Source organism: Salvelinus namaycush, chromosome 18 (genome assembly GCF_016432855.1).
Source record: "Salvelinus namaycush isolate Seneca chromosome 18, SaNama_1.0, whole genome shotgun sequence".
NCBI lineage: Eukaryota > Metazoa > Chordata > Actinopteri > Salmoniformes > Salmonidae > Salvelinus > Salvelinus namaycush.
In genome coordinates, this window is record NC_052324.1 from 44525122 (window position 1) to 44550682 (window position 25561).

The window sequence follows — 25561 nt, forward strand, 5'->3', positions numbered from 1 at the left end:
TCCCCTCCTCCTCTCATCCCCCCTGCCTCCTCCCCTCCTCCTCTCATCCCTCCCCCTGCCTCCTCCCCTCCTCCTCTCATCCCTCCCCCCTGCCTCCTCCCCTCCTCCTCTCATCCCTCCCCCCTGCCTCCTCCCCTCCTCCTCTCATCCCTCCCTCCTGCCTCCTCCCCTCCTCCTCTCATCCCTCCCCCCTGCCTCCTCCCCTCCTCCTCTCATCCCTCCCCCTGCCTCCTCCCCTCCTCCTCTCATCCCTCCCCCCCTGCCTCCTCCCCTCCTCCTCTCATCCCTCCCCCCCTGCCTCCTCCCCTCCTCCTCTCATCCCTCCCTGCCTGCCTCCTCCCCTCCTCCTCTCATCCCTCCCCCCTGCCTCCTCCCCTCCTCCTCTCATCCCTCCCCCCTGCCTCCTCCCCTCCTCCTCTCATCCCTCCCCCGCTGCCTCCTCCCCTCCTCCTCTCATCCCTCCCCCCTGCCTCCTCCCCTCCTCCTCTCATCCCTCCCCCCTGCGTTAGAAAAATCACCTTTTTTCTTGTTGAGGAATAGTTTCAAATTAAACCACACTGCCAGATTATGAGTTTTACAGTATTTTGTACAGATTTTAACACTATGGTGTTGAACGCTGAGCTGAAGTCAATGAACAGCATTCTCACATAGGTGTTCCTTTTATCCAGGTGGGAATAGGCAATGTGGAGTGTGATTGAGAGTCACTGCTACTTCCTGCGTTAGGTTTTGCTTGTAAGGAGGAATTAGGAAGATATAATTATGGTCAGGTTTGCCAAATGGAGGGCGAGGGAGAGCTTTGTACTCTTCTCTGTGTGTGGATTAGAGTTGGTCTAGAGTTTTTTTTCCTCTGGTTGCACATGTAACATGCAGGTTGAAATGAGGTAAAACTGACTTAAGTTTGCCTGCATTAAAGTACCCAGCCACTAGGAGCGCCGCTTCTGGATGAGCATTTTCTTGTTTGTTTATGGCCTTATACAGCTCGTTGAGTGCGGTCTTAGTGCCAGCATCGGTTTGTGGTGGTAAATAGACGGCCATGAAAAATATAGATTAACTCTTGGTAGATAGTGTTGTCTACAGCTTATCATGAGGTACTCTACCTCAGGCAGCAATACCTCAAGACTACATTAATATTAAACATTGTGCACCAGCTGTTATTGACACCCCTCGTCTTACCGTATGTAGCTGTTCTGTCCTGCCGATGCACTGAGAAAACAGCCAACTGTAGATTATCCGTGTCGTCCTTCAGCCACAACTTGGTGAAACATAAGATATTACAGTTTTTAATGTCGAACGGTGCTCATCCAGTTTATTCTCCAGAGATTGCACGTTGGCCAATACAGCGGATGGTAGAGGCGGGTTATCTACTCGCCAACAAATTCTCACAAGGCACCCTGATCCCCGCCCCCTGGATTTCCTTATTTTCTTCATGCGAATGATGGGGATTTGGGCCTTGTCTGAGAGCAACAGTATATCCTTTCTATCAGACCCATTAAAGAAAAAATCTTCATCCAGTTGGAGGTGAATAATCGCTGTTCTGATAAGAAGCTCTTTTCGGTCATAAGAGACTGTAGCATCAACATTATATACAAAATAAGTTTCAAACAATGTGAAAAAACACACAAAGTAGAACAATTGGTTGGTTAAGGGCCTGTAAAACGGCAACCATCCACTTCGGCGCAATTCTACCACATTTCAACTTTTTACTCAGTACTTTTGTTGAAGCACCTTTGGCAGCAACTAGAGCATTGAGTCTTCTTGGGTACGACGCTACAAGCTTGGCACACCTCTATTTGGGGAGGTTCTCCCATTCTTCTCTGCAGATCCTCTCAAGCTCTGTCAGGTTGGATGGGGAGCATCGCTGCACAGCTATTTTCAGGTTTCTCCAGAGATATTCGATTGGGTTTAAGTCCGGGCTCTGGCTGTCTCACTCAAGGACATTCAGAGACTTGTCCCGAAGCCACTCCTGCATTGTCTTGGCTGTGAGCTTATGTTCGTTGTCCTGTTAGAAGGTGAACCTTTGCCCCAGTCTGAGGTCCTGAGTGCTCTGGAGCAGGTTTTAATCAAGGATTTTTCTGTACTTTGCTTCGTTCATCTTTCCTGCAATCCTGACTAGTCTCCCAGTCCCTGCCGCAGAAAAACATCCCCACAGCATGCTGCCACCACTATGCTTCACTGTATGGATGGTGCCAGGTTTCCTCCAGATGTGATGTTTGGCATTTAGGCTAAAGAGTCCAATCTTGGGTTCCTCAGATCAGAGAATCTTGTTTCTCATGGTCCGAGAGTCCTTTAGGTGCCTTTTGGCAAACACCAAGTGAGCTGTCATGTGCCTTTTACTGAGGAGTGGCTTCCGTCTGGCCACTCTACCATAAAGGCCTGATTGGTTGAGTGCTGCAGAGATTGTTGTCCTTCTGGAAGGTTCTCCATCTCCAGAGAGGAACTCTAGAGCTCTGTTTGAGTGACCATCAGGTTCTTGGTCACCTCCCTGACCAAGGCCCTTCTCCCCTGATTGCTCAGTTTGGCCGGGTGGCCAGCTCTAGGAAGAGTCTTGGTGGTTTCAAATTCCTTCCATTTAAGAAAGATGGAGACCACTGTGTTGTTGGGGACCTTCAATGCTGCAGACATTTGTTGGTACCTTTCCTCAGATCTCTGCCTCGACACAATTCTCTCTGATCTCTATGGACAATTCCTTCGATCTCATGGCTTGGTTTTTGCTCTGACATGCACTGTCAACTGTGGGACCTAATATAGACAGGTGTGTGCCTTTCCAAATCATGTACAATCAATTGAATTTACCGCAGGTGGACTCCTAATCAAGTTGTAGAAACATCTCAAGGATGATCAATGGAAACAGGATGCACCTGAGCTCAATTTCTTGTCTCATAGGAAAGGGTCTGAATATATACAGTACTAGTCAAAAGTTTGGACACACCCACTCATTCAAGGGTTTTTCTTTATTTTTACTATTTTCTACATTGTAGAATAATAGTGAAGACCTCAAAAACTATGAAATAACACATAGAATCATGTAGTCACCAATAAAGTGATAAACAAATCAAAATATATTTTATATTTGAGATTCTTCAAAGTAGCCACCCTTTGCCTTGATGACAGCGTTGCACACTCTTTGCGTGTCTGGTGCCCACCGGGGCTAGTAACCTAGCCAACTAGGGGAAAAATCTGCCCTTGAGCAAGGCACTTAACCCGAATTGTTCCTGTAAGTCTCTCTGGATAAGAGCTTCTGATGAATGACTAACATGTGAATGTACATTTCCTGGACTGAAAAGTCAATATTCTATGAACTGTACATTTTGGACACAAATAATGATTTACTGCGGACACACACATCTTCTGCAAATGTCAGTGTGAGATCAATATATTGCATTCAGTATATTAAAATAAGTTTACCCCGTGCACCTCTCTATTATTACCTGCTAAACTTATTATTATTAACTTATTATTATTAACTTATTATTATTAACTTATTATTAACTTACCTAGTAAAATAAATATATATATTTTTTGCCATTTGCTTGACAGACGTAGAACCAGTGATTTATCCTTTTTACCCTCCCCTGTGCTGAAAAACACACAGTCCTGGACCACGGAAGTAAAAGTGAACAGACAATCCCCCTCACACCCCCCCAGCCAACCCAACATGCGTGTGTATCCATGGCCTCTACCTATACTGTATATCTATCTCCTCCCCACAAAGATATATGCCAATCTGTGCACAGTCCAGACCTCATCATAACTACACCAGTCCAGACCTCATCATAACTACACCAGTCCAGACCTCATCATAACTACACCAGTCCAGACCTCATCATAATTACACCAGTCCAGACCTCATCATAACTACACCAGTCCAGACCTCATCATAATTACACCAGTTCAGACCTCATCATAATTACACCAGTCCAGACCTCATCATAACTACACCAGTCCAGACCTCATCATAACTACACCAGTCCAGACCTCATCATAACTACACCAGTCCAGACCTCATCATAACTACACCAGTCCAGACCTCATCATACCTACACCAGTCCAGACCTCATCATAACTACACCAGTCCAGACCTCATCATAACTACACCAGTCCAGACCTCATCATAACTACACCTGTCCAGACCTCATCATAACTACACCAGTCCAGACCTCATCATAATTACACCAGTTCAGACCTCATCATAATTACACCAGTCCAGACCTCATCATAATTACACCAGTTCAGACCTCATCATAATTACACCAGTTCAGACCTCATCATAACTACACCAGTTCAGACCTCATCATAATTACACCAGTCCAGACCTCATCATAATTACACCAGTTCAGACCTCATCATAACTACACCAGTCCAGACCTCATCATAATTACACCAGTTCAGACCTCATCATAACTACACCAGTCCAGACCTCATCTTAATTACACCAGTTCAGACCTCATCATAACTACACCAGTCCAGACCTAATTTATTTGTACATTTAACAGACACTCTTATCCAGAGCGACTTACAGGAGCAATTCAGGTTAAGTGCCTTGCTTGCTGTTTGGGGTTTTAGGCTGGGTTTCTGTACAGCACTTTGTGACATCAGCTGATGTAAAAAAGGCTTTATAAATACATTTGATTGATTGATTGCTCAAGGGCACATCAACTTATTTTTCACCTAGTCGGCTTGGGGAGTCGAAATAGCAACGTTTCGGTAATTGACCCAACGTGCTTAACTGTTACGCTACCTGCCGCCCTACCTACTCATCATACCTAAACCAGTCCAGACCTCATCATAACTACACCAGTCCAGACCTCATCATACCTAAACCAGTCCAGACCTCATCATAACTACACCAGTCCAGACCTCATCATAACTACACCTGTCCAGTCCTCATCATAACTACACCAGTCCAGACCTCATCATAACTACACCAGTCCAGACCTCATCATAACTACACCAGTCCAGACCTCATCATAACTACACCAGTTCAGACCTCATCATAACTACACCAGTCCAGACCTCATCATAACTACACCAGTTCAGACCTCATCATAACTACACCAGTCCAGTCCGTACTCTTCCTACTGTATCTGTGTAGTTTTTACATCCATGTATTTTTAGCCCGTTGGTCATGTGGTCTGTGTCTGAATTGACACAATGGTGCCAGTTGGGTCAGCAGAAGGCTGGATAGGTACACAAATTGGGATGCTGTTGGTCTTAAGATAATCTTTTCAATGTGTTGTTTTTAGCTGTGGGATAGAAAGCCACACCCCTTACCACATCCTCTCCCCCCTCCCTCTCCTAGTCCCCCCTCCCTCCCCTAGTCCCCCTTCTTCCCCTAGTTCCCCCTCCCTCCCCTAGTCCCCCCTCCATCCCCTAGTCCCCTCTCCTTCCCCTAGTCCCCCCTCCCTCCCCTAGTCCCCTCTCCTTCCCCTAGTCCCCCCTCACTCCCCTGGTCCCCCCTCCCTCCCCTAGTCCCCCCTCCTTACCCTAGTCCCCCATCCCTCCCCTAGTCCCCTATCCCTCCCTAGTCCCCCCTCCTCCCTAGTCCCCCCTCCTCCCTAGTCCCCCCTCCCTCCCTTAGTCCCCTCTCCTTCCCCTAGTCCCCCCTCTCTCCCCTAGTCCCCCCTCCCTCCCCTACTCCCCCCTCCCTCCCCTATTCCCCTCTCCTTCCCCTAGTCCCCTCTCCCTCCCCTATTCCCCCCTCCCTCCCCTAGTCCCCCCTCCCTCCCCTAATCCCCTCTCCCTCCCCTAGTCCCCTTTCCCTCCCCTAGTCCCCCCTCCCTCCCCAGTCCCCTCTCCCTCTCCTAGTCCCCTATCCCTCCCCTAGTCCCATCTCCTTCCCCTAGTCCCCTAATCCCCTCTCCCTCCCCTAGTCCCCTATCCCTCCCCTACTCCCCCTCCCTCCCCTAATCCCCTCTACCTTCTCCCTCCACTAGTCGCCTCTCCCTCCCCTAGTCCCAACTCTAGTCCAGGAGGCTCCACCATAATGCTCAAACCTATACATTTCTTTAAGATCATTGGTCACCTAAATGAAAGAGAGGGAGGGAGCATTTTGCCCTTTGACCTTTCTCAAAATGGAGCCAGTGGAATCCATTGGCCCTCCATGGAGATCTTTGTTACTTTGACAATGGAACGTTCTCATTGACAGGTTTGAACAGTTTACAATAAAGAGTACCTAGACAAGTACTTTGGAGCTCCAGGTGATGATATTCTACCTAAAGTAACATAATACACACCTATTGGCCGTTCTAACGCCAAGTTGTTGTCCTTTCGCTTGGCTAGGCCATGGGTTGGACAAGGCTGGTGACAGAAGACCCCTCCTCCCCCAACCCCCCCGTCGTCCTCCCTCTACCTTCCTCCTCCCTCCTCCCCTCTTCCTCCTCCCGCTACCGTCCTCCTCCCCCTACCTCCCCCCTACCACTCTTTCCCGCTACCCCTACCCCCCCACCTCTACCTCTACCCCTTACCCTACCCTCCTCCCTAACCTGTGCATGGAATTGTAGCTATGCTAACCAGACTAACATGCGCCCCCTGGTGTTTGCATGCAGTCATTGCATCCAGCAGATCGTGGAGGCGGTGCTACACTGCCATCAAATGGGCGTGGTGCATCGAGATCTAAAGGTGGGTAACAGGTCTGTTCAGTGTCCATTCAGAGTCTGTTCAGTGTCCATTCAGTGTCTGTTCAGTGTCCATTCAGTGTGTGTTCAGTGTCCATTCAGAGTCTGTTCAGTGTCCATTCAGTGTCTGTTCAGTGTCCATTCAGTGTGTGTTCAGTGTCCATTCAGAGTCTGTTCAGTGTCCATTCAGTGTCTGTTCAGTGTCCATTCAGAGTCTGTTCAGTGTCCATTCAGTGTCCATTCAGTGTCTGTTCAGTGTCCATTCAGAGTCTGTTCAGTGTCCATTCAGTGTGTGTTCAGTGTCCGTTCAGTGTGTGTTCAGTGTCCATTCAGTGTGTGTTCAGTGTCCATTCAGCGTGTGTTCAGTGTCCATTCAGTGTCTGTGTGTGTCCATTCAGTGTGTGTTCAGTGTCCATTCAGTGTGTGCTCAGTGTCCATTCAGTGTGTGTTCAGTCTCTATTCAGTCTCCATTCAGTGTCCGTTCAGTGTCCATTCAGTGTGTGTGTGTGTGTGTGTGTGTGTGTGTGTGTGTGTGTGTGTGTGTGTGTGTGTATCATCTGTGTGTGTGTATGTGTGTGTTGGGGGTGTGTGTCCTCTATATGCGTGTTAAGCGAAATTGTCCAACATCACTGTTTGTGGATAGATTATGGCTGTCTAGCACTGACTGTAAAATATAGTAACACCTCTCTAGAGAAGACTGAGCTGAGTTGTTCAGTAAATCTTTAGCCTGTCAGTCCTACCAAGGAGTTTCTAGTTAAAAAAACAACAACATTTTTTCACCTGTATTTAACCAGGTAGGCAAGTTGAGAACAAGTTCTCATTTACAACTGCGACCTGGCCAAGATAAAGCAAAGCAGTGCGACACAAACATCAACACAGAGTTACACATGGAATAAACAAACATACAGTCAATAACACAATAGAAAAAGTCTATATACAGTGTGTACAAATGAGGTAGGATAAGGGACGTAAGGCAATAAATAGGCCATAGTGGCGAAATAATTACAATATAGGAATTAAACACTGTAGTGATAGATGTGCAGAAGATGAATGTGCAAGTAGAGATACTGGGGTGCAAAGGAGCAAAATAAATAAATAATAGTATGGGATGAGTTAGTTGGATGGGCTTATTACAGATGGGCTATGTACAGGTGCAGTGATCTGTGAGCTGCTCTGACAGCTGGTGCTTAAAGCTAGTGAGGGAGATATGAGTCTCCAGCTTCAGTGACTTGTGCAGTTCGTTCCAGTCATTGGCAGCAGAGAACTGGAAGGAAAGGCGACCAAGGAGGAATTGACTTGGGGTGACCAGTGAGATATATCTGCTGGAGCGCGTGCTACGGGTGGGTGCTGCTATGGTGACCAGTGAGCTGAGATAAGGTGGGGCTTTACCTAGCAAAGACTTATAGATGACCTCGAGCCAATGGGTTTGGCGATGAATATGAATCGAGGGCCAGCCAATGAGAGCATACAGGTTGCAGTGGTGGGTAGTGTATGAGGCTTTGGTGACAAAACGGATGGCACTGATAGACTGCATCCAATTTGCTGAGTAGAGTGTTGGAGGCTATTTTGTAAATGACATCGCCAAAGTCAAGGATTGGTAGGATAGTCCGTTTTACGAGGGTATGTTTGGCAGCATGAGTGAAGGATGCTTTGTTGCGAAATAGGGAGCCGATTTTAGATTTAATTTTGGATTGGAGATGATTAATGTGAGTCTGGAAGGAGAGTTTACGGTCTAACCAGACACCTAGGTATTTGTAGTTGTCCACATATTCTAAGTCAGAACCGTCCAGAGTAGTGATGCTGAATGGGCGGACAGGTGCAGGCAGCAATTGGTTGAAGAGCATGCATTTAGATTTACTTGTATTTAAGAGCAGTTGGAGGCCACGGAAGGAGAGTTGTATGGCATTGAAGCTCGTCTGGAGGTTAGTTAACACAGTGTCCAAAGAAGGGCCAGAAGTATACAGAATGGTATCGTCTGCGGCAGCAGCAAGAGCGACATCATTGATGTATACAGAGAAGAGAGTCGGCCAGAGAATTGAACCCTGTGGCACCCCCATAGAGACTGCCAGAGGTCCGAACAACAGGCCCTCCGATTTGACACACTGAACTCTATCTTAGAAGTACTTGGTGAACCAGGCGAGGCAGTCACTTGAGAAACCAAGGCTGTTGAGTCTGCCGATAAGAATGTGGTGATTGACAGAGTCAAAAGCCTTGGCCAGGTCGATGAATACAGCTGCACAGTTTTGCCTCTTATCGATGGCGGTTATGACATCGTTTAGGACCTTGAGCATGGCTGAGGTGCACCCATGACCATCTCGGGAACCAGATTGCATAGTGGAGAAGGTACGGTGGGATTCGAAATGGTCGGTGATCTGTTTGTTAACTTGGCTTCGAAGACCTTAGAAAGGCAGGGTAGGATAGATATAGGTCTGTAGCAGTTTGAGTCTAGAGCGTCTCCCCCTTTGAAGAGGGGGATGACCGCGGCAGCTTTCCAATCTTTGGGGATCTCAGATGATACGAAAGAGAGATTGAACAGGCTAGTAATAGGGGTTGCAACATTTTCGGCAGATCATTTTAGAAAGAAAGGGTCCAGATTGTCTAGCCCAGCTGATTTGTAGGGGTCCAGATTTTGCAGCTCTTTCAGAACATCAGCTTTCTGGATTTGGGTGAAGGAGATCAGTCTCCTGTCTTCAGGTCAGAATCCTCTCCTACTGCAGCCTTATCTCTCTCTCTGCACCATGGGATCTGTCCAATACGATCTTTCACATATCTCTGATGGTGCCTTGCAAAATGCTGCTCCTCTATCTCTTCCCAGTTGTTGAAACAGCAACTCTCCCCCTTTCCAAATGCAGTCCCTCTCTCACCTATCCTCTTGTTGAGAAAGCACCTCTCCTAGTCTGGGGAGAATGCCAGTATGCATGCTTGTTATGCTATCTGACGGATTGGTCTTCTATGCTATGCCAGTCCTTTCTTGGAACAGAATTTGACCCACTTGCTCCTCAGTTTAAATGGAGACTTCAGGATTTGGGCCCTTTATCTACTTCCACAGGGTCAGATGAACTCGTGGATACCATTTGCATGTCTCTGTGTTTAGTAGTAAGGAAGTTAGAGGTAGTTTTGTGAGCCAATGCTATGCTAGCAGATACCCAAAGACCTCCGGTCATTGCGCTGATGCTAGTTAGCAATTGCGCTAGCCCTAGTTAGCAGCTTCCTTCAAACTGCATGCAAAGACATAAAAATGGTGCCCATGAACTAATCTAACTCTGGGGATGTAGATTGCCAAAATCCCAAAATATCCCTTTAAATTCCTTGTAAGATTGGTTGTAGTGTGTGCTCGATTAAAGTTAGCCCCTTGTCGATATGACTCCCAATATGATTCCCAAAATGGGTTCCCAAAGGGAATTGATTCTTTGCCACATCCAGTTTAAATTTGTCTCTATGGTGCTTCCAATTGAGTTTGATAGCTTCCTGTAAGAATGTATTTATAGGTCAGACGACAGAACCTTGTTCTAATTGGTCAGAGCCTCTTTTGCTGAGTGCTGTGATTGGATTGCAGCAGCAGTCCTGTCCTCTCTCCTATCATGTGTGTGTGTGTGTGTGTGTGTTATACATGTTTTTATTACTGCTTGTTGTCTTGCGTAATGCTGCGTGTGTGTTTTCAGTTCTCTAGACCTGGATAACACCTCGTCAGACCCCAGCGCCGGCCTCTGCAACATTCCTCCTGTTTATCAGAACTGTTGTGGCTATTTCTTTATTTAGCCACACCTATCAGGTTACAGTCCTCAGCTCTGGGGCATTTCACACAATATGTCATAGTGATGGCTGAGGACAGCCTCGGAGAGGGTCTGAGAGGCGAGGAGATCGCTCCAATGAAGTGGAGACAACCAGAGAGTTATGAATAATTGATTAGTGTGGAATAGACTTAGGCGGTATCCAAATTGTCTTACCTTCATACCGACCTTGTAACATCACGGGATATTCGTTAATACTGGCACTGAACACAAGGAGCGCTATTTTCAAACCCCACTGAGCCGCTGAGATCCGAAGGTTAGCAATGCTAACAAGTACATGTAAAATCCCATATGCTAACTAAATGCTAACAAGCGCATTGCAAACATTTTATACAGTCTCTGGCATAAATGATTTGCAGGACAGACATCCCAGCTCACAAAGTTATACAAGTAACTCAAAAATGCTACACAGTTTGCTGCACGTATGAAACAAATATTAGATAGCAAGGTTCTTGATCCAGGAGGGGGTTCTCGGCCGTTACCAAGCGGAGCTTGAATTTGCGAGAAGCTAAGCACTTAGTTAGATAGCTAACTAGCTACTAAATTAGCAAACCAAATGCACAACTGCAGAGCATGTAGCACATTTTAGACAGTTAACTTAATAGTTACAAGATATCTAGCTGGCATTTAGTTGTTAATTCCATATTGTAACTAGATCACCTGGAGAGTGCTGCACCACAGTGGCTCACAAGGCTCCGGTCTCACGTTGTTGTGTGCTTGTGAACAAACACCACGTGACTGGGGACTACGATAAGGTTTATAATGAAAAATGAGGTGACAGGTGAAATGGAGAACCTGACCTGTTTTAACCTCTAACGTATTGCACAAGTCGACTGCAGGTATTTTCTTAAAAGGTACCTACAAATATTGAAATTATTAGAAATCATTTCTACGGTATTGAAAAAACATCCCATTTCCAAATACCCCCGGTATAAGGTATATATGGTATACTGCCCAAGCCTTGTACGCAAAGCAGGTCTATGAAGATTTTCTGTTAGTATGCTTCTTCTAATGTCCCCAAAACAGAGGAAATAGGCTACTGACTGGAAAGGACATTGTTGTCTGACTTCGACACAAGTTACTGGGTCATTTGAGGCTGACAGAGGTACTGAAATAACTCAACTGACATAAGACAAATGGAGACTTAATTTATTAGTTGATTTTGTTGAAATATGACAGTATAAAACTCCAAATGGTAATTTGGCTGAGATATTACGGCACTAGAGCCCAAATCCTGTAAGCCTCTCTCAGGTCTTTGTCAGTCAGGGTAAATGACCTAACCCTGTCTCTGGTTTCACACTATGGCCGTCAGTCGCCTTAAATTGGAGTGCCCTTTCAATGGAGGTCTGTCTGCCTGCATCTCTGCCTGTCTGCGTCTCCTCTCTCTCTCTCTCTCTCTTCTCCACGTCCTCAGAAGAAATGTGAGCAGAGCCCAGTCTGGAATGCTGCAGCAGCTCCCACATCTCTCTCTCATTCTCGCTCTCTCTTGGTCTCTCGCTCTGTCTCCCTCTCTCACTCACTCTCTCACTCTCTCACTCTCCCTCACCTAACTTATTTACCAACCAGCAGCTTGTGCGACACTGTGTGTGTATATATGTGTGTGTTTACGTGCGTGCATGTATGCGTTTGTGTGTGCGTAAGAAGGAAGGAAGGACCTGGATTTGTGTGTTGCTGCATAGAGCTATGCAGAGACAGGCTGACTGTCTGACTCTCTGTCTGTCTCTGTTTGTCTGCTTGTCTGTCTGCCTGTCTGTCTCTGTCTGTCTCTGTCTGTCTGCCTGTCTGCTTGTCTGTCTTACTGTCTGTCTCTGTCTGTCTCTGTTTGTCTCTGTCTGCCTTTGACTGTCGATCTGTCTGTCTGTCTCTGTTTGTCTCTATCTGTCTTTGACTGTCTGCCTGTCTGTCTGCCTGTCTGTCTGTCTGTCTGTCTGTCTGTCTGTCTGTCTGTCTGTCTGTCTGTCTGTCTGTCTGTCTGTCTGTCTGTCTGTCTGTCTGTCTGTCTGTCTGTCTGTCTGTCTGTCTGTCTGTCTGTCTGTCTTTGTCGGTCTGTCTGACTGTTTGTCTGTCTGTCTGCGCGTGGTGAATTTATATGTGTTTGTACGCGTGGCCTGGATATTGTATGCCTGTCCACCTATTCATTGGAAGCTTGTGGTTGATCGGAATTCCACCCACAATCATAGCAGGGATTATCCTAACACTGCAGTGTTGGCAAGTTTGAACTTTCTCCTTACAAATGAGTAAACCCTGACTCATAGGCCTGAGAGAGTGATGACACCAGGGAAGGTTACTGCCTCAGGCTTATAGTCTCTCTCTCCTTCCCCTCTCTCTCCTTCTCTCTTTTGCTGTATCTCTCCATTTCTCTCTCTTTAGCTCTTTTTTGTTCACTATCTCTCCCTTCTCGCTATCTCTCCCGTCTTGCTATCTCTCCCTTCTCACTATCTCTCCCTCTCTCTTTTCTCTCTCTTCTCTCTCTTTAGCTGTCTCTCTTTCTCACTATCTCTCCCTTCTCACTATCTCTCCCTTCTCACTATCTCTACCTTTTCGTTCTCTCTCCCTCTCTCTCCCTTGCTCTCTATGTGAGAGGAGAGTTAGGGAGTGTGAGAGAAGAGGAAGGGAGGGAAAGAGGAGAGTAAGGAGAGAGGTAGAGAGAGGAGGAGGAGAGGGAGGAGAGAGAGAGAGCGAGGGGTAGAAGAGAGGGAGAGGAGGAGGAGAGGGTGGAAACTAAGGGAGTGATGAAGGAGGGGAGAGGGCGTGTAATAATGAAAGATAAAGAGGAAGACAGGCTGCAATGACAAGCTACAGCAATGACAAGCTACTGCAATGACACAAGCTACTGCAATGACACAAGCTACTGCAATGACACAAGCTACTGCAATGACTAGATACTGCAATGACACAAGGTACTGCAATGACAAGCTACTGCAGTGCCGGGCTACTGCAATGACGAGCTACTGCAATGACACAAGCTACTGCAATGACTAGCTACTGCAATGACACGAGCTACTGCAATGACTAGCTACTGCAATGACAAGCTACTGCAATGACTAGCTACTGCAATGACAAGCTACTGCAATGACATGAGCTACTGCAATGACACGAGCTACTGCAATGACACAAGCTACTGCAATGACAAGCTACTGAAATGACAAGCTACTGCAATGACAAGCTACTGCAATGACATGAGCTACTGCAATGACACGAGCTACTGCAATGACAAGCTACTGCAATGACAAGCTACTGCAATGACACAAGCTACTGCAATGACATGAGCTACTGCAATGACACAAGCTACTGCAATGACAAGCTACTGCAATGACATGAGCTACTGCAATGACACGAGCTACTGCAATGACACAAGCTACTGCAATGACAAACTACTGCAATGACACGAGCTACTGCAATGACACGAGCTACTGCAATGACACAAGCTACTGCAATGACAAACTACTGCAATGACACGAGCTACTGCAATAACAAGCTACTGCAATGACAAGCTACTGCAATGCAGGGGATTCACTGACACTGTTAACATGGTGTCAGAGTTTATACCTTACACCAGGGATCATCAACTAGATTCAGCCGAGGGACTATTTTTTTCTTCTTGAGCGGATGGTCAAGGCTCCAAAACCTAATTACAAATCATTTGTAGACTGGAAATAGATTGCAAGAAGCCCAAACAGATATGATATTTGACTAAAACGTAATCATTTCAAACCTTGCTTACATTTGAATACAATCACATATACGGTACGTTATCTCTCTATGTCTGTGAGTACTTTGGAGCAGATTTCCAAAATTAAAGTCACTCGGAGCTGATTTGCTGGTGTTTTTACAGTATTTTATGTCTAATTCAAATTCAGCCCATGGGCCGCCTGTTGGGGAACCCTGCCTTACACCCGTATAGGTGTGTCTGGGCCGAGGTAGTGTAGATCGTTTTTATGTTGGAGAACTCAGGGTACCAAGACGGAAAGAGAATTTGTGTTGATCTTACGGCATTAGCTAGGTGAAAGAAAAGTTACAGAAGCCCTTATTAGCACATTGGAGAGCTATGTAGAGCTATGTAGAGCTATGTAGAGCTATGTGGAGCTATGTAGAGCTATGTAGAGCTATGTAGAGCTATGTAGAGCTATGTAGAGCTATGTAGAGCTATGTGGAGCTATGTAGAGCTATGTAGAGCTATGTAGAGCTATGTAGAGCTATGTAGAGCTATGTAGAGCTATGTGGAGCTATGTGGAGCTATGTAGAGCTATGTAGAGCTATGTATACTGAACAAAAATATAAATGCAACATGCAACAATTTCAAAGATTTTACTAAGTTACAGTTCATGTAAAGAAATCAGTCACATCTCCTTCGCATAGAGTTGATCAGGCTGTTGATTGAGGCCTGTAGAATGTTGTCCCACTCCTCTTCAATGGCTGTGTGAAGTTGCTGGATATTGGCGGGAACTTGAACACTCTGTTGTACCGGTTGATCCAGAGCATCCCAAACATGCTCAATCTGTGACATGGCTGGTGAATAAGCAGGCCATGGACATCCAGGAATTTTGGACAGATCCTTGCAACATCTTGCTGACACAACAATGGGCCTCAGTATCTCGTCACAGTATCTCTGTGAAGAGTACACTTCTCTAGCTTGCCAGTGGCCATCGAAGGTGAGCTTGTGCCCACATGAAGTCAGTTACGAGGCCAAACTGCACTCAGGTCAAGACCCTGGTGAGGGCAACGAGCAAGCAGATAAGCTTCTCTGAGACGAATTCTGACAGTTTGTGCAAAAATTATTTGGTTGTGCGGGAAACCCACAGTTTCATCAGCTGTTCAGCTGGCTGGTCTCAGATGAACCCGCATGTGAAGAAGCCAGATGTGGAGGTCCTGGGCTGGCGTGATTACATGTGGTCTGCGGTTGTGAGGCCGGTTGGACGTAGTGCCAAAGTCTCTAAAACGATGTTGGAGGCGGCATATGGTAGAGAAATTAACATTGAATTCTCTGGCAACAGCTCTGGTGGACATACCTGCAGTCAGCATGCCAATGGCACACTCCCTCAAAACTTGAGACATCTGTGGCATTGTGATGTGTGACAAAACTGGCCATTTTAAAGTCACCTTTTATTGTACCCAGCACAAGGTGCACCTGTGTAATGATCGTGCTGTTTAATCAACTTCTTGATATGCCACACCTGTCAGGTGGATGAATTATCTTGGCAAAAGATAAAGACTCCTTGCTGTCCCCAGTCCACCTGGCCGTGCTGCTGCTCCAGTTTCAACTGTTCTGCCTGCGGCTATGGAACCCTGACCTGTTCACCGGACGTGCTACCTGTCCCAGACCTGCTGTTTTCAAATCTCTAGAGACCGCAGGAGCGGTAGAGATACTCCAACTGTTAATGAAAAGCCAACTGACATTTACTCCTGAGGTGCTGACTTGCTGCACCCTCAATAACTACTGTGATTATTATTATTTGACCATGCTGGTCATTTATGAACATTTGAACATCTTGGCCATGTTCTGTTATAATCTTCACCCGGCACAGCCAGAAGAGGACTGGCCACCCCTCATAGCCTGGTTCCTCTCTAGGTTTCTTTCTAGGTTTTGGCCTTTCTAGGGAGTTTTTCCTAGCCACCGTGCTTCTACACCTGCATTGCTTGCTGTTTGGGGTTTTAGGCTGGGTTTCTGTACAGCACTTTGAGATATCAGCTGATGTAAGAAGGGCTATATAAATACATTTGATTTGATTTGATTTGAAAGAGAAATGCTCACTAACAGGGATGTAAACAAATTTGTGCACAACATAGGAGAGAAATAAGCTTTTTGTGCATATGGAACTTTTCTGGGATTTTTTATTTCAGCTCATGAAACATGGGAACAACACTTTACATGTTGTGTTTATATTTTGTTCAGTATAGATAGGTAGATAATAATAATAGCCTAGATACACCACCATATTGTAAGCCTTACACCTATCCAGTCCCTTCAGATCTGCAAACAACAAAGTGATGGGAACTAAGAGAAGGGAAGAGGGCTGACACATTTCTATTGTATGGAGCAGGGTTCCTGAACTCTGACCCTATGAGGTCCGGAGCCTACTGGTTTTCTGTTCTACCTGATAATTCATTGTACACACCTGGTGTCCCAGGTCTAAATCAGTCCCTGATTAGAGGGGAACAATGAAAAAATGCAGTGGAACTGGCTTTGTGGTCCAGAGTTGAGGTTGAACAGAGAGAGAGAGAGAGAGTGAGACAGACAGAGAGAGAGAGAGCAAGAGAGCGCAACAGACAGAGAGAGCAGGGGCCAGGGGGGATAGCAGCCCATTATTAGAGTCCCCCCCCTGACAGAGAATAATGAGGCTGTTCTATCTGGGACACAGAGAGAGAGAGAAATACAGATAGAGAGAGAGCACCAACTCCACACACCACAGCCCAAACCCCTATACCCTAAATCACAGCCCAGAGCACCCTACAGGGGGTAAGGACAAAGATTGGCTGCATCATACTGTGTTACAACATTTATGAAAGTGTAATTCGCTTTACAATAAAATACGACGATAATGCACATTAAGGTGTATGCAAGTGTGCTGTGCGTATTTGCTCAATATGTGTGTGTGTGTGAGTCATTACTGATATAGCCTAGGTGTTCAGGTGTGTGTGAATGTGTGTGTTTTCATGTGCTGCACCAGTGTGTGTTTCCTGTCACTGTTGGTGCATGCGTAACGACCCTCCCTCCACACCCTACATACATGAGTGTTGTCTGTATGTCTGTTGTCCCCCCTTTCTCCCCTGTCTCCTCTGTTTTATAGTTCAAAACAGGATGAACCTTTAGTGCCCCTCTCCTCTCCCCCCCCAGCCAGAGAATCTGCTCCTAGCCAGCAAATGCAAGAATGCTGCCGTCAAGTTGGCCGACTTTGGCCTGGCCATCGAGGTACAAGGAGATCAGCAAGCCTGGTTTGGTACGTACTGACTGTAGACTACGATCTGATCCTAGATCTGTGGTACTGACTGTACACTACGATCTGATCCTAGATCTGTGATACTGACTGTACACTACGATCTGATCCTAGATCTGTGATACTGACTGTACACTACGATCTGATCCTAGATCTGTGATACTGACTGTACACTACGATCTGATCCTAGATCTGTGATACTGACTGTACACTACGATCTGATCCTAGATCTGTGATACTGACTGTACACTACGATCTGATCCTAGATCTGTGATACTGACTGTACACTACGATCTGATCCTAGATCTGTGATACTGACTGTACACTACGATCTGATCCTAGATCTGTGATACTGACTGTACACTACGATCTGATCCTAGATCTGTGATACTGACTGTACACTACGATCTGATCCTAGATCTGTACACCACACCAACATGTTTTCAACCTTAATTCATCCCACGTGGGAATAATAACTGTGAAGCTTTGAGTGATGAATTGTGTGCTCTGTGTGTGTGTGTGTTTGTGCTGCAGGATTTGCTGGTACACCGGGATACCTGTCCCCTGAGGTACTGAGGAAGGAGGCATATGGCAAACCTGTGGACATCTGGGCCTGCGGTGAGCATCTCTCACGTTTACACACATACTGTTCAGAGCAGACACAAACTGGCACAAACACACAAGTCTATACACAAATTAAATGTTCATATAGAAATGCTGATTCTGTGTTTGTCTCTGACTGTGTGTGTGTGTGTGTGTGTGTGTGTGTGTGTGTGTGTGTGTGTGTGTGTGTGTGTGTGTGTGTGTGTGTGTGTGTGTGTGTGTGTGTGTGTGTGTGTGTGTGTGTGTGTGTGCGCGTGTATGTGTGTGTTGTCTCTGTCTCAGGGGTGATTCTGTATATCCTGCTAGTGGGCTACCCTCCCTTCTGGGATGAGGACCAGCACAAACTGTACCAACAGATCAAAGCCGGGGCTTACGATGTGAGTGGACAACGCAGACTCCTCTCCTCTCTTCACTTCTCCTCTCCTCCTTCCTCCTCTCCCCTCCTTCCTCTCCTCTCCTCTTCTCTCCCTTCTTTTTCTCCTCTCCTCTCCTCTCCTCTACTCTAATATTCCCTCTTCTCTTCTCCTCTCCTCCTTTCTCATCTCATCTCCTCTCCTCCTTTCTCCTCTCCTCTCCTCTCCTCTCCTCTCCTCTCCTCTCCTCTCCTCTCCTCTCCTCTCCTCTCCTCTCCTCTCCTCTCCTCTCCTCTCCTCTCCTCTCCTCTCCTCTTCTCTTCTCTTCCCTTCCCTTCCCTTCCCTTCCCTTCCCTTCCCTTCCCTTCCCTTCCCTTCCCTTCCCTTCCCTTCCCTTCCTTCTTCTCTTCTCTTCTCTTCTCTTCTCTTCTCTTCTCTTCTCTTCTCTTCTCTTCTCTTCTCTTCTCTTCTCTTCTCTTCTCTTCTCTTCTCCTCTCCACTCCACTCCACTCCACTCCACTCCACTCCTCCTCTCCACTCCTCCTCTCCACTCCTCCTCTCCCCTCCTCTTCTCTTCTCCTCTCTCCGTCTCTCCTCCTTTCTCTTCTCTTTTCTTCTCGTCTTCCTCTCTCCTCCTCTGTTATTTTACTCTCTATTTCTCAACACTTCACCTTCCTTTCCCTTCCCTCTCTCCCTTTCTTGTCTATCCTTCACCCCACTCCCACCTCCTTTCTCGCTTTTCCCCATTTCTTTTTTAGAAGTCCGTCTTACATAACTAGATCACCTCATTTATATTTCAGAGGAGCAGGAAAGTGCCTACCTTGAGCACATTAGTCCCTTCTTAGGGAAACGTTTTTGGGACAGAACTGTACAGTATGACGTTTAACAGCTATGATGTTTAGACACATTATTCCAGCTCGCTTGCTGTCAATTTTCTGTCCCCGACCCAATTGTATATATTTATTTGTTTCTATGTTATTTATATATGATACTTTGGGCTGTATTTAAACAAACCTAACGTTATGGTAGAACTAAACGCTGCTGGTAACGCTATAGGTTCGGGCGTGTGTCAGAAATTGTTTTGCTGTTTTCACATCCATCGGCACAGAGCGGTGGTGCGAAAAGGCTGGGTTTTGATGAATTAACCAGTTGTGGGTGTGTTGAGGCTTGCCCCCCTCACTGGCCAATCAGAATGTGCTCCATGGCGAAATATGCGGCTGCTTCAAGTTGTGTATTTATAGTCTTTTATGACTATTAAGGGTTTTACGCACATCCAAACTTTTCACAGTAGCTGGACAGAGATCCAATGTAAAGAGAAAGGGGGAATGTCCCCTCACCGTTCTACTGCTCCCCAATATACTGTTTTATATTGGAACCATCTTACAGATCACATTCACACGGCTCCAGAAGTTGCAACGCGCCACTGAAGACAGTGAATCATTCTAGAAGTTTTGGTTTTAATATCATTTTATGAAAAACAATCAATCTGTTTTTTTTTTTTTTCAACAACAATTAATAAATATAATGATATCATGAAATTGATGTGACTTATCCTTCGTTATAGTAGGTCTAGGGTAAGGGTAGCCTACGGAGGGCTTGGGGTTTTTACAGATATGAAATGGAAAACTAAGCAATTGTTATAGGAAAATAACTTTGAAATACGAGGTTCATCAGTATATTCACCGAGGTTCTCATCTCTCATTTCATGATGGGCATGGACACATGTAACCTACATCATGGAGGGGGTTTTACGCCAAAATATAACTAAAATAATGTAGACCTACCTGCCCACAATACATAGATACACTACATTTAAGTCATTTAGCAGACGCTCTTATCCAGAGCGACTTACAAATGTATACTTTATTTAACTAGGCAAGTCAGTTAAGAACAAATTCTTATTTTTCATTGACAGCCTAGGAACAGTGGGTTAACTGCCTTGTTCAAGGGCAGAACGACAGATTGTATCTTGTCAGCTCGGGGATTCGAACTTGCAACCTTTCGGTTACTAGTCCAACGCTCTAACCACTATGCTACCCTGCCGCTACCCTGCCAAAAGTTTGGCTACCCTGCCAAAAGTATGTGGACACATACTCGTGCTCGTCGAACATCTCATTCCAAAATCATGTGCATTAATATGGAGTTGGTCCCCCTTTTGCTGCTATAACAGCCTCCACTCTTCTGGGAAGGCTTTCCACAATATGTTGGAACATTGCTGTGGGGACTTGCTTCCATTCAGCAACAAGAGCATTAGTGAGGTCGGAACTGATGTTGGGCGATTAGGCCTGGCTCGCAGTCATCGCTCCAATTCATCCCAAAGGTGTTCGATTGGGTTGAGGTCAGGGCTCTGTGCAGGCCAGTCAAGTTCTTCCACACCGATCTCGGCAAACCATTTCCATATGGACCTCGCTTTGTGCATAGGGGCATTGTCATACTGAAACAAGAAAGGGCCTTCCCCAAACTGTTGCCACAAAGTTGGAAGCACAGAATCGTCTAGAATGTCATTGTATGCTGTAGTGTTAAGATTTCCCTTCACTGGAACTAAGGGGCATGAAAAACAGCCCCAGACCATTATTCCTCCTCCACCAAACATTACAGTTGGCACTATGCATTGGGGCAGGTAGAGTTCTCCTGGCATCCGCCAAACCCAGATTCGTCTGTCGGACTGCCAGATGGTGAAGCGCTGTCACAGGTCCAGAGTCCAATGGCGGCCAGCTTTATACCACTCCAGCCGATATTTGGAATTTTGCATGGTGATCCTAGGTTTGTGCGTGGCCGCACGGCCATGGAAACCCATCTCATGAAGCTCCTGACAAACAGTTCTTGTGCTGACGCTGCTTCCAGAGGCAGTTTGGAACGCACTTCAGCACTCGGCGGTCCCGTTCCCGTTCCCGTTTCCGTTCCCGTTCTCGTTCTCGGCGGTCCCTTTCTGTGAGCTTGTGTGGCCTACCACTTCACGGCTGAGCTGTTGTGGCTCCTAGACGTTTCCACTTCACAATAACAGCACTTACAGTTGACCGGGGCAGCTCTAGCACGGCAGAAGTTTTGCGATCTGACTTGTTGGAAAAGTGCCAGGCTCTGACAGTGCCACGTTGAAAGTCCCTGAGCTTTTCAGTACGGGCCATTCGAATGTTTGTCTATGGAGATTGTATGGTTGTGTGCACAATTTTATACACCTGTCAGCAACGGGTGTGGCAGAAATTATTTGAAGGGGTGTCCACATACTTTTGTATATATAGTGTAAAAAGAGAATGTCAGCTCAAAGTTTTGCTCCTCTCAAACTTGATCTTAAAGCGTTGGTGATTAAGGTTTATTTCCAAGCGGTCTCACAAGCCAAACCCTTTATCGACGGTCTTGGCTAGCCTACTTGATTGCAAAAAGAAAATAGCCTTCATTGAGAGAAGAGGAAGCTATGCTTGTTTTTTTATAAAATAAAACGAAATGGGGAAAAAACATTTGTTTTTTTGTTTCTAAATACGAAGTATACAGTCACCAAAACCACATGACTCTTGTTCCATGCACATATGGGCAGTGTTCATCACGGCTGGATAGGCTGTGTTTCCACTGTCTAAATTCATGCCATAACCAACCAGCTAACCGCTAAAAGCAGCTGTTGGTTGGTCTTAAAGATCCCTACCAAAGCTGCCTGAAATTAGCACTTCGGATTACGTTTCTAAGGACACACGTCAAATATTTCCACCCCTCCCATCAGAGCACAACAAGCTGATATATGACAGGTAAATCACAAATCAGAGCACAACAAGCTGATATAAGACAGGTAAATCACAAATCAGAGCACAACAAGCTGATATAAGACAGGTAAATCACAAATCAGAGCACAACAAGCTGATATAAGACAGGTAAATCACAAATCAGAGCACAACAAGCTGATATAAGACAGGTAAATCACAAATCAGAGCACAACAAGCTGATATAAGACAGGTAAATCACAAATCAGAGCACAACAAGCTGATATAAGACAGGTAAATCACAAATCATTGCACAACAGTCGGTAAATAGCAGAGCGCTGGCTTTAACAGGTCAAACGAACGTGCGTTTGACACGAGCTCCGTCCTTAACGGCAGCCGAAAATAGAGCCCTTTATCTCAGTAAAGAGGGTGTCATAGCAACAGATCGTCAACTTTTACACCACGTTTATGAACACAGGTTTATGTGGAGGAGCCAGGTTATTTACGAAGACTGTTGAGCATCAAGGCTTCAGCTGGCTGTAGTGTCTGCTGGCTTCCCTGTTCCCCTGGTACTTCGTTCATAGATCATTCATTGTAACTGATCGGCCAGAGATTCCACCTGTTCAGATGGAACGTAGCTGATAGAAATGTACTGATTACAACTGAAATACCTCCCAATGATAGAGAACCACATAGACAGGTAGACAATCCAGACGCCTAGAACCTGCTCAACCCGAAGTGTGTGTGTGTGTGTGTGTGTGTGTGTGTGTGTGTGTGTGTGTGTGTGTGTGTGTGTGTGTGTGTGTGTGTGTGTGTGTGTGTGTGTGTGTGTGTGTGTGTGTGTGTGTGTGTGTGTGTGTGTGTATGTAGTTTCCCTCTCCAGAGTGGGACACAGTCACTCCAGAGGCTAAGAACCTGATTAACCAGATGTTGACCATCAACCCTGCCAAGAGGATCACCGCCCAGGAGGCCCTCAAACACCCATGGGTCTGCGTAAGTACACACACACACACACACACACACACACACACACACACACACACACACACACACACACACACACACACACACACACACACACACACACACACACACACACACACACACACACACACACGTCAGATAGAGACAGCTGGATACACACGCATGCAACGAAACAAACGTCTACAAACATCTCTACTAAAATGCACCTGACAGAGATAACATCCTCAGTGATCACAGAAAGCTTTCCAACTAGTTTCCTCAATATTTGACATGACTTTTTCCCCCTCTCACTCTCTCACTCTCTCTTTCTCTCTCTCTCTCAGCAACGTTCTACAGTGGCGTCCATGATGCACAGACAGGAGACAGTGGAGTGCCTGAAGAAATTCAACGCCAGGAGGAAACTCAAGGTCTGTAGCTCACTCTGGGATTCTGTGTCTGTCTGTCAGGGGATTCTGTGTCTGTCTGTCTGTCTGTCAGGGGATACTGTGTCTGTCTGTCTGTCTGTCTGTCTGTCTGTCTGTCTGTCTGTCTGTCTGTCTGTCAGGGGATTCTGTGTCTCTCTGTCTGGGGATTCTGTGTCTGTCTGTCAGGGGATTCTGTGTCTCTCTGTCTGTCTGTCAGGGGATTCTGTGTCTGTCTGTCAGTTGATTCTGTGTCTGTCTGTCAGGGGATTCTGTGTCTCTCTGTCTGTCTGTCAGGGGATTCTGTGTCTCTCTGTCTGTCTGTCCGGGGATTCTGTGTCTCTCTGTCTGTCTGTCAGGGGATTCTGTGTCTGTTTGTCTGTCAGGGGATTCTGTGTCTGTCTGCCTGTCTGTCAGGGGATACTGTGTCTGTCTGTCAGGGGATTCTGTGTCTGTCTGTCAGTTGATTCTGTGTCTGTCTGTCAGGGGATTCTGTGTCTCTCTGTCTGTCTGTCAGGGGATTCTGTGTCTCTCTGTCTGTCTGTCAGGGGATTCTGTGTCTCTCTGTCTGTCTGTCAGGGGATTCTGTGTCTGTTTGTCTGTCAGGGGATTCTGTGTCTGTCTGCCTGGGGATTCTGTGTCTGTTTTTCAGGGCTGACCTCCTCTCCTCTCTTCTTCTCTTCTCGTCTTCTCTCCTCTCTCAGGGGGCCGTCCTCACTGCTATGCTGGTTTCCCGGAACTTCTCTGGTAAGTGTTTCCGTCACCACTCCCACACCTACAGTTAGACCCAGAGCCTCTAGCTTAAAGCTCTTACACAGCCTCTCACCTTAAACACCAGACTGACATCAGATCAGTGTCGAGGCTTGCTTCCTCCGGTGATAAGAGATGTCTGCACTGTGTGGTATCTATCTGAAGACATGCTCTTGAAAGCTGTCGGGATGGTGGATACTTGTGATTTTGATGACACGTTGAGTCCGGTAGAAGATGTGAACAATGTCTCCAGAAACCTATGCAACTCTTGTTCTATGTTATACAAGCAGCAGTGCTTGTCTCCGCAGGCGTGTTTGTGTGTGTGTCTACCAGTCTGGGTGGTTGGTGCTTCAGTCAACATGAGTCACTCTGTTCGTAACTGCAAATTATCAAATGATCTGAGGTGAACATCTACTCAAATAAAGCAAAACACTGCCGGCTGTATCCACACACACACACCGGTCTGCCGTGTCACCACTCCAACACCCTCATCTCCTCGGGAACAGGAGCCAATATTAGAGTGAGGTTATCCAGAGTCACTGAAAAGAGAGGGATGAGAGAGAGAGAGAGAGAGAGAGAGAGAGAGAGAGAGAGAGAGAGAGAGAGAGAGAGAGAGAGAGAGAGAGAGAGAGAGAGAGAGAGAGAGAGAGAGAGAGAGAGAGAGAGAGAGAGAGAGAGAGAGAGAGAGAGAGAGAGAGAGAGAGAGAGAGAGAGACCGAGAGAGATCAAGAGATAGGAGAGGGAGAGAGAGACAGAGAGAAATGGATGGGTGAATGAGAGATGGATGAGAGGGCAAGGGAAGAGAGGGTGATGGATTAGATAGGAAGAGCGAGACAGGAGAACGATGGATGAGAGGAAGGGATGAGAGAGGGAGATGTGTGTGAAAAGCAGACACGCGAGAGAGGGGGAGATAGTGGCAGAAGAGAGAGAGAGTAGGATGTGAAATAGAGAAAGAGAGATGAGAGAGGAGAGACGGAGGTTGGGGGATAGAGGGAAGGAGGAAGAGGAGAGATGGGAGGATGGGGAAGGAGGAAGAGGAGAGATGGGAGGATGGGGGATAGAGGGAAGGAGGAAGAGGAGAGATGGAGGTTGGGGGATAGAGAGAAGGAGGAAGAGGAGAGATGGGAGGTTGGGGGATAGAGGGAAGGAGGAAGAGGAGAGATGGAGGTTGGGGGATAGAGGGAAGGAGGAAGAGGAGAGATGGGAGGATGGGGGATAGAGGGAAGGAGGAAGAGGAGAGATGGAGGTTGGGGGATAGAGGGAAGGAGGAAGATGAGAGATGGAGGTTGGGGGATAGAGGGAAGGAGGAAGATGAGAGATGGGAGGTTGGGGGATAGAGGGAAGGAGGAAGATGAGAGATGGGAGGATGGGGGATAGAGGGAAGGAGGAAGAGGAGAGACGGAGGTTGGGGGATAGAGAGAAGGAGGAAGAGGAGAGATGG

At 46.5% G+C, this 25561-nt stretch overlaps 1 protein-coding gene across 1 annotated transcript in view; it reads left to right on the forward strand.

The window, feature by feature from the left end:
- Nucleotides 1–24155, forward strand: part of LOC120062966 (calcium/calmodulin-dependent protein kinase type II subunit beta-like) — a 71483-nt gene extending 47328 nt beyond the window's left edge. Inside the window, exons 7-12 of the mRNA XM_039013019.1 lie at nucleotides 17241–17343; nucleotides 17875–17958; nucleotides 18226–18320; nucleotides 22856–22978; nucleotides 23293–23376; nucleotides 24075–24155. Coding sequence (XP_038868947.1) covers nucleotides 17241–17343; nucleotides 17875–17958; nucleotides 18226–18320; nucleotides 22856–22978; nucleotides 23293–23376; nucleotides 24075–24155 — 570 coding nt within the window. The remainder of the gene's footprint in view (nucleotides 1–17240; nucleotides 17344–17874; nucleotides 17959–18225; nucleotides 18321–22855; nucleotides 22979–23292; nucleotides 23377–24074) is intronic.
- Nucleotides 24156–25561: the final 1406 nt, after the last annotated feature.